The sequence below is a fragment of the Rhinolophus sinicus genome, chromosome 4 (genome assembly GCF_057876585.1).
Source record: "Rhinolophus sinicus isolate RSI-liver-muscle chromosome 4, RSI-T2T, whole genome shotgun sequence".
NCBI classification, from domain to species: domain Eukaryota; kingdom Metazoa; phylum Chordata; class Mammalia; order Chiroptera; family Rhinolophidae; genus Rhinolophus; species Rhinolophus sinicus.
This window is the reverse complement of record NC_142504.1, coordinates 67,941,340-67,950,273: the sequence shown is the minus strand read 5'-3', so window position 1 is coordinate 67,950,273 and position 8,934 is coordinate 67,941,340. Positions and strand designations below refer to the sequence as shown.

At 47.5% G+C, this 8,934-nt stretch overlaps 1 protein-coding gene across 9 annotated transcripts in view; it reads left to right on the top strand.

Moving 5' to 3' along the window:
• Positions 1–596: 596 nt before the first annotated feature.
• MTCL1 (microtubule crosslinking factor 1) overlaps positions 597–8,934 on the top strand; it is a 123,873-nt gene continuing 115,535 nt past the window's right edge. For all 9 annotated transcript variants that reach the window (XM_019712599.3, XM_088797903.1, XM_074340352.2 and 6 more), the window contains exon 1: positions 597–1,695. In XM_019712599.3, coding sequence (XP_019568158.3) covers positions 661–1,695 — 1,035 coding nt within the window. In that variant the 5' untranslated portion in view covers positions 597–660. The remainder of the gene's footprint in view (positions 1,696–8,934) is intronic.

Here is an 8,934-nt window from a genome sequence, read left to right as displayed (position 1 = left end):
GCCTCTGAACACTCAAAAGGCAGGGAGGGTCCCAAGACAGTGAGGGCTGAGGGACGCAGCCCGCGAGCGAGCCTGGGGTAGCGAGGCCCCGCCCTTCTGCCCTCCCTCCCCCACCACCAGCGCCTGCTGGCAGCAGGCGGGACATGCGCACCCGGCGGCCCGGCGCAGAGCGCCAGGAGGCGGAGGAAAGCGCGTGCAGTTTCTCTCCGCCGAGAGCGGGCGCGGACCGGAGCGGGCGCCCGCTGCTGAGCGCCGGCCGGCCGTGGGCGGGGAGCAGGACGCGGGAGCTGGGAGCGCGCCTCCAGCGCTGCCGCGGGACGAGTGCGGGTGTGCAAGGCCGCGGCAGCGCACCCGCGAGCCCGGAGCGCAGCGTCCAGGGGATGCGAGCGGTAGGGAGCTGCTGCGCTGCTGTGCCGGGAGAACTCGGGCAGCTGTGACCTCAGCAAAGGGAGAGCGAGGCGACGACGACAGCGAGCCCCGCGGGATCCTCGGGGCCCGGGGTGCGGGGGGGGGGGGGCGGGCGGCAGCGCGGGAGCGCGGGGTGCAGACCGGGCGGGACTGGGGGACAGTGATGAGCGAGCGCGCGGGGAGATTGCACACTGCCGCCGCTACGCGGAGCATCTTCCACCCAAACTGCTGCTCACGGTCCCAGCCCTGGCCATGGAGACGCTGAATGGCCCCGCAGGCGGTGGCGCCCCGGACGCGAAACCACAGCCACCCAGACAACACTACCGCCACCACCTTCACCCCCTGGCGGAGCGGAGGCGGCTGCACCGCGCACCCTCGCCGGCCAGACCATTCCTCAAGGACCTGCACAGCAGGCCAGCGGCGCCCAGCCCAGCCCCGGCCGCCACCTCCTCCGGCCGATCCTCGGCGCCCGCGGCCCCGCGTTCGCCCAGCCTCGCGGGCAAGGCGCCGCCCTCGCCGGCGCCCTTGGCCGCGCCCGGCCGCCTCTCCAGGCGCAGCGGCGGTACCCCTGGAGCGAAGGACAAGCCGCCGCCGGGCTCCGGGGCCAGGGCAGCTGGCGGTGCCAAGGTCGCTCCGGGCCCCAGGAAAGCAGTGCGCGCAGGGCCCGCCGAGCCGCTGCCCCGGGCTGGGAAACCTCCGCCTCTGGTCGGGGCGGAGCCGCCGCCCGTCGCAGCCAACGGCCGCAAAGCCAAACGAGGCTCCGGGGCGACCCCAGCCCGCCCCGCCGGTCCCCCGACCCTCGCCGCCCCGGTCCCGGCGGTGATCCTCGCCGTGACCTCCTCGGCCAGCCTTCCTGCCCCTGGCTCGCGCATCAGTCACACGGACAGCAGCTCGGACCTCTCGGACTGCCCCTCGGAACCTCTGTCGGACGAGCAGCGCCTGCTCCCCGCTGCCAGCAGCGACGCCGAGTCCGGCACGGGCTCCAGCGACCGGGAACCCCTGCGAGGAGCCCCCGCGACGAGCCCTGTAGCTCGAGGGGCGCCGCCAGGCAGCCCGGAGCACCCCGCACTCCTCACCGCGCCCCCCGCCGCTGGAGCCTTCCTCGGGGGTCGGAGCAGCCCGGGCGGAGCGGAGGATGCCGGGTGGCGCGCGCCCTCAGAACGAGCGACCCCCGGGACCCCCAAGGAACTCGGCCCGGGGGAGCAGTCCCGGCTGGTCCCGGCGGGGGAGGAAGAGGAACTGCTGCGGGAGATGGAAGAGCTGCGTTCGGAGAACGACTATCTCAAGGTGAGTAGCCGGCTGCCGAGGGTGTCCGGAGGCGACTCTCCAGGGGCTGGGTGCGGGCAGGGACCCACGAGCCACGCCTTCCTGGCCCTGACAAGTGCTTTCTCCTTTCTGCCTTTCATTTTCCTGTTCCTGAACACACTGGTCATTGGGAACTTAAGCTAAAAGTTCTGGAAGGAGCAACAAGATCTGTGGGTCCGGGCAGATTCTCAACCCACTTAGCTTTTCTTGTTTCTAAAAGTTTTGCTTCTCTCGCCTGAGGCCTTTGCCCCTATCGATGTGCTGGGGGAGAGGTGGTTATAATCACATTTTGGATGCACAGTCGATCCCCGAACCCCCTTACGTGCCCACTCTCACCTGTGGGAGCGCGTTATCTTCTGCCAAGAAGGTCTGGTCCCCGCTCCGTACGGAGGTGTGTCAGTTCCGGAGTGTGCGGTGGTCCATGGTGCCCACCAGCCTGCTGCTTTTCGCATTTACAGAAAGCCAGGCGCCCTGTGTCTTCCTCCGGGGTTCAGAAAGCACAGGCAGCTTCCCATGATAAACCTTAAGTTCAGGGGTCCTTTGAGTGTGGCCTAGGGTTAGTTTAGGGACTACAGTGTTTGTAAGCTCAGGCCTCTAAGCGTTCACGAGCCGTTTATTCCTAGTCAGGAGAGGCCACTTGATTCCCTCTACACGCCAGCCAGCACTTTCGAGGGAATCGCAACCTCTGCCACCCGGTTTCTGAGTATTTTCCGGCAGGGCCTGCGAGCCATGGCCTCTCAGTCTTGTTAGCTTTCGGGCACTCAATGTGACTCCATCTTTTCTCGGAGGAGGAGGGCTGGCGCTGCAGAACAGAGGGTTTTAACCAATGCTGGGGTAGTCAAGCCAAGGTAACCTGAGAGAAAATAAGGGGGATTATATTGAGGGCAATGGTTTTAATTTATTGTAATCCTCAGTTTAGTAAATAGCTCCAGTGGTATAAACCTATTCATGTTTCTATTAAGAATATATATCCCCCCAAACCATTTGGGGAGGCTCTCCTTTATCAGTTGGTTATGATTTGTACTTGTTAGCAAATGCTGAACCTACCTGATTGAGGCCCAGTTTCTGGTAGGTGGGACTAAGGGTGTGGGCTTTAATGGTGAGTAGTGGTGTTGTGCGCAGTGTAAACTGGAATCAGTTAACTGCGGGGTGTTTCCTAAACCTTTTATCTGACCAACTGAACCCAGTAGATGTTTTATCTTGTGTAGAAAGGTAACAGTGGGACAGAGGAGAAACCTGATAAAAGAGAATAGATTGGGACTTGGAGTGAGATGCATGTTTCCCCGAAAATAAGACCTAGCCAGACAATCAGCTCTAATGTGTCTTTTGGAGCAAAAATTAATATAAGACTGGGTTTTATAAGACCGGGTATAATATAATATAATATAATATAATATAATATAATACTGGGTCTTATATTAATTTTTGCTCCAAAAGACGCATTAGAGCTGATTGTTCGGCTAGGTCTTATTTTCGGGGAAACAGGGTATTTAGTATATATTTACTATTTAGTATATGGTATATTACTACTCTTATGTAATAATAGACAACAAAGTGAAATTCAAAGGTGTTGAAGAGAAAGGGCAACTCTATCGTGTGGGACTCTATCTGAAAGCATCACTTTGGTAAATCAACAAATGTAAACTCCCTGAGAGTGAGAAAGATAATCTTGATCAGTTTTGTAACCCCAACTCTTAGCATAATCCATGACCCAGTGTTTCTGATTGATGTTGATCCAAATCATGACTGCTAAGGAAGAAAAACATTTTTTTTTGTTTGTTTGAGAAAAGATGTTTCTCGTTACATCTTGGATCTTAAGGTAGGCAGTCCAACATCATTTCAGGGTTAATTTCTGGGTAACTGGTTATTTGCTTTATCTTTTCATGTTGTTAGTTTCTCAGTGAATGAAATAGGTGCCTGACCCTGGAGGCTGATGTGGTCAATTTGATATTTCAGTGAATCTTCACAACAAATAGGGAGTGATTGTTGTTATATTTATCATAACCCAAATTTCACAGACAAGGATGCTGAGACCCAGAAAATGTAAATGACTTGCCCAAGGTCATACAGCTTATAAGTGGTACAGCTTCCATGTTCCCTGCCTCCAGAGCCTTTGCTCTTTTCACTGCACCAGGCTGCAATCTCTTTCCAGCAAGGTTGCTTTTCTGAGAGTATGCTGCTTGCCTTAGAGTCGTATTAGCTCAAAATGTTCCCAGTGCTTAACTTCCCTAGGGGGCCTATTTTTATTTATTTATATTTTTTTAGGTGAAAGGGCCATAATGAACATCTCTCCACTAGCCTGTGTACAAATGGTCATATAAGTATCACTGGCAATGTTTAATTTGTGGGAAATGTTCAGTTGCCATTTCCTGTGGAGCAAGTGTCATGGCCAACTGTTTACTATGCCTGAGGCGATCTCCCAGGGATTCCTCTGACAGCAGGAGAGACAAATGGGTAGAAGAGGTCTGAAGGGGACCAGAAGAATGATCACAAATAAACTATCACAAATATACGTGTGAGTTGTGTGTTTGGTCATTCAAAAGCTTAAATTAAAACAGTTCAATTTGGGAAAGAAACAACAATCCTGGTAGACTTTTCTAAAGGTCAGCCACTTGTGCAAAATTGGGTGGGGAGCATAGATGACCTCATGGGGTAGAGGCTGTAGGCATGCCTTCACATGTCGTATTTAGAACATGTACATTGTAAGTTAGAACTTCTCTTTTTATTACTCTTTTTGCTTAGCAGTACTTTTTTAGATGGCAGGTGAAAGTGCATTCTTGACTTACTGCTTTTTTTTTTTACCCTTTTTCTGCCTTCCCTCCCCACCCCCCACTCTGGTTCAAGCTGCCCTTTCTCAGTCTAGTTGTGTGGGACACAGCTCCCTGACCCATGCTGGTACCATGAGCCTTGCGCCCCTCTCCCCGCCCAGGCCGTCGGTCGCAGGTCGCCGGTCAGCCGCCCACAGCAGCTCAGGGCAGCTCTCGCCAGCCAAGCTGGCAGCCACTCACGCTGGCCACCGGCCGCTCACAGCAGCACATGGTAGGTAGCCCACGGCAGCACACAGCAGCCTGTGGCAGCCCACGCCGACATCCAGCAGCTCACGGCAGCCCAGTTCCAAGGAGAGCCATTGTTCACAATCTTAGCTGTAGAGGGCGCAGCTCACCTCCTGTGTGGGAATTGAACCAGTAACTTTGGGGTTAGCAGCACAGTGCCCCAACCCCGTTGGGTCGGCCTGACCTACTGCTTTCTTAGGGAATATTGCACAGTATTGTGGCGATTGGATAGCGCATCCCTCTGTTCAAATGTTATCTAACAAGAAGAGACTGAGCCCAGAAATTTTACTTTGATATATTCTGGACGATTGTGACCAAATTTAGTGTAACATTCACAGTTTTGTCATCATTACTGTATAAGACTGTCCTACCTTCTAAGCTAGAATGACCAAGAGGTAATCAAGCAGAAAAATAAGGCCTGCAAAACCATAGGAGGATGTCTTATTGATCGGGAAATTCAAGTGGAATTCTCTGGGTTTTTAGCCAGACTGCTGTATTTTTTTAAAAAACAGCAAATGTCAACAGAGAAGTGCAATATGGGGCCATCCCTGGCCCTGCTTTCTATTCCTTCTCTGCCTTCATCAAAGGGCATCAAGGTGACTCAATGAAAAATGCAAAAATTCCTCAATCCAAGTAGTGGGCATTTTGCATAAAGCACAGAAAAGCACTCTTTTGTTTTCCCTTTACCTCTGATGAACTTGAATATATTTGGAAGTATTCAGAAATTAGGGTGAACAGTTGAGCTCAGTTACCCAAAGTCCTTTGCTTTTTTCTCAAACCAAACCCAGGCATGTTTCTTAATGATGAAGACTTCCACAGAATGTGGCTGGTGTGTTTCCTGCCTGCCACCACTGTGTTTTGCTCAAGTGTTCTGAGACAATCAGACAAGCCTCAGTGCTCATTGTGAACAACATATTAATTATGTTCTCTATTTCCACAGGCTTTTCAGAAGGATCTAATCACTTTGAGTTAATTGGCCTGTTTTGAAAATGCTTTTCACATTACTGGTGATGCACTCACAACACCCCCACCCCTTGCTCCCAAATGGTGTACTCCTAAGTGCTGACGTTTTGTAGGATGGCTGAGGGTTGGTGTAGGGAAGGGCTGCTGCTTTTTTTTTTTTTCTCTGCTTTCTCTGTTATTTCATAAGACTTATTTTTGCTTAAAACAAAAGGAGTCAGTGCTAGCTACAAGGGCAGATAACATTGGATTCTTTGAGAGGAGTGATTTCCTAAGGGAGATCATTGGGAAGGTCTTTACGGTTTTATAAGTTGCAGTGCATCACCACTAAACCAGCCTTACCATCCTGTTCCTCACTTGAGGTCATCTCTTGAGTTTCAAGCTCTGAAATGTTTTGTTAAATTTGGCTGCCTGGATTCTAGGCACTCAATGTGGCCCAGAGAGAGGGGGCACTGTGAGGTAAGACCACGCAGTTCTGAAGTGCTTCTGCTCCTCCTCTCCTCTAGCCCCTGCTCCTCCTCCCTTTCTTTTAGAAGGGTTAAAGTGGACAGCATTCCTGTTCTTCCCCGACATTCCACTTTCTACATCCATTCTTTATTCAGCCTGTGAAAGAACGACTGTAATAATCTTAGGTGACGAGATCATGTAGAATAGGGCAAACAGCCCGTCAGCTGCTGGGTGAATTGTCACTTGGTAAACAATGGTTAGCAGCCCCTGCACCTTCTTAGCTACAGCTGGGGCTCTGCTGAGAACATTTCCATTGTCCGGAGGGAAATGAGGTGGATTATTTGTGTATTACAGCAGACAACAGTTTCTTTCTATAACTCCCAGGAGACGGAATTATTACAGCAGTAGCCAGATGACTCCTCCTACTGTCCAAATTGGGTCTATTTAAAGAGGGGTTATTAAAATAGAACTAGTAATTGATTTTGGGTAGTTGAAAGGAGATTAAGACTTGAATAAAATTATCAGTATGATCAAGAGTTTTCATCACTTATACTGAGAAACCATGGGTATGGTTTTTATTTTGCATTTGTGGCTAAAATTGTCTTCACAGAGGTTTTTCATTGAAACGTTTCATTTTAATCCTGGTTTATTCTAGTGTACACATGGACCTCATTATTCCTTTAATTTTATATACATTATCTGCAGGCAAAGGGGGAATATTATAAAATTATAAGGTTCAATTTGTTATCTGCAGGCGAAGGGGAATAGTTGAAGAGATTCATACTACAATATTTCCTTTTACACACAAAATTTGATAGATATAATTAAAACTAGATTAGCTTTTCAATGAGATAATGATCTAAAATTTAAGTATCTGATAGACCTGATGTTAATTCAGTATAAAACTGTTAAGGGCAGTTATTTTCTTATTAATTTGTTTAGGAAAAAAAATAACAGCAAATTTTCACTTTTACTTACTACGTCTAAACTGTATCTGCCAGAAACTTTTTGTTCTGCTTGATTTGGTTTTCTTAAACATTTAAATGGCCAACATCTTTACGGTTCTTTAATACAATGTTTTCTAAATTAGAATATGCTGTCAGAAAATTAATGTAATGTTAGTTTGAAAATTACTAACCATCATGACCCTAATCTGAATAATCAGTTTTTGCTTTCCAAATGTCTGCTGCCAGTCTACACTGCTTATAATTTGCTTTTCTTGTAACTTCTTTTCACTGAACCTGAAAATTGCTTTTTTTGAGGCTCTATTAAGAGTTGAAACCCTGGCTTCGTCCCATCTCTGAGAAAGACTAGTGTTGGGAAGCTATTTAAACTTTTAGAATCTCAATTTCATAATTTTAAAAACGGGGGATTAATATATTTTCTGAACATTGCAATATTTTTCTGAGGCCCAATTGTGATAATGTATATACTTGTACATTGACAATTGTCAAGCTCTAAATGTTAGCCTGATTTTATTATTTTACACAGATAGTGGGCTTTTCAAAGTACAACTTAATGCCTATTATTGTTTCCTTTGTCCTGGTCGTTGCAAATAATTTATAATATTTATTGGAAAGAGCATGTGTTTGGAACCAGACAACCTGAGTTGGCAGTCTAGCTTCCATTTCTTAGCAGGGACTTTGGACATGTTAACCAGCGTTGGTTTGATTTCCTTGTCTACACAATGGGGTTAATGTTCCAGGAAGGGTTATTATAGGGTTAGTAATGACAGTAAAGTGGTTAACAAAAGATGTCTTCTGTTCTACAAATTTAGTTAAAATATGAGTTAGAAAAACAATAATTCAAATACTTGCATATTATGGTCTTTCCTTAATTTTGCCTCCCTGTAATTAATGTTGGTAATTATTTATGCCAAAAAATATTAGCTGTTTATATCTGGCCTACTCAATGATTTGGAGGTGTGGGCTCATCTAGCCCTTAAACAGTTTATTTTAGCCTGCAGCTGATTACACATCTATATAACACATCCAGCACGTAACATTACGGTCGATGAGGGCCCTCCTATTACAGAGTCTGAAAACTAGAGAACATTTTTTATGCCTGGAAGTTGTACTTTATATCTTCCTATGGCTATATCACATTTTAAAAACTTTGGTTTGAGTAACAAGCAAGTAATTCCAGGTATTAATGACTTTGACTTTTATGGACAAGAGCAATCACAAATGGAAGAGCAATCACAAACAATTACTTCCAAGAACAGAATGGCCACAGTCACTGTATATTTATATGTATACATATAATGAGTATTGCTTGTATTGAACTATTTTTTATTAGTTACCCAATGATACAATTACATTTTTAAAATTCCAAAGTATTTTATTTTGGAATTTTAATAAAAATTGCAAAATGGTTTTATTTATTTATTTAAAATTTTTTTTTACATTTATTATTATTTTATATTAGTTTCAGGCATACAGCATAGCGGTTAGACATTTATATATTTTATGAAGTGATCCCCCTGATAACTCTAGTACCGCGCCACTCCCCCACCCACCCCCGCCCCCAGCACCACACATAGTTATTACAAGACACAATTGCCTTTTAACTGTACTCAGACACGAGAGTGGAGATTAGGCTCTTCTCAAAGATCCATCATATTCCTTGATGGAACCTGAGTGAAACTTGACCTTTTTTTGAAGATACTGTCTTTATCAAAAGAACGATATCCACAAGGCCCAGTTTACAATTTGGTCTCCTCTACAATGGGGTGGGTCAGAGGCACAACTACTGCGTGGCA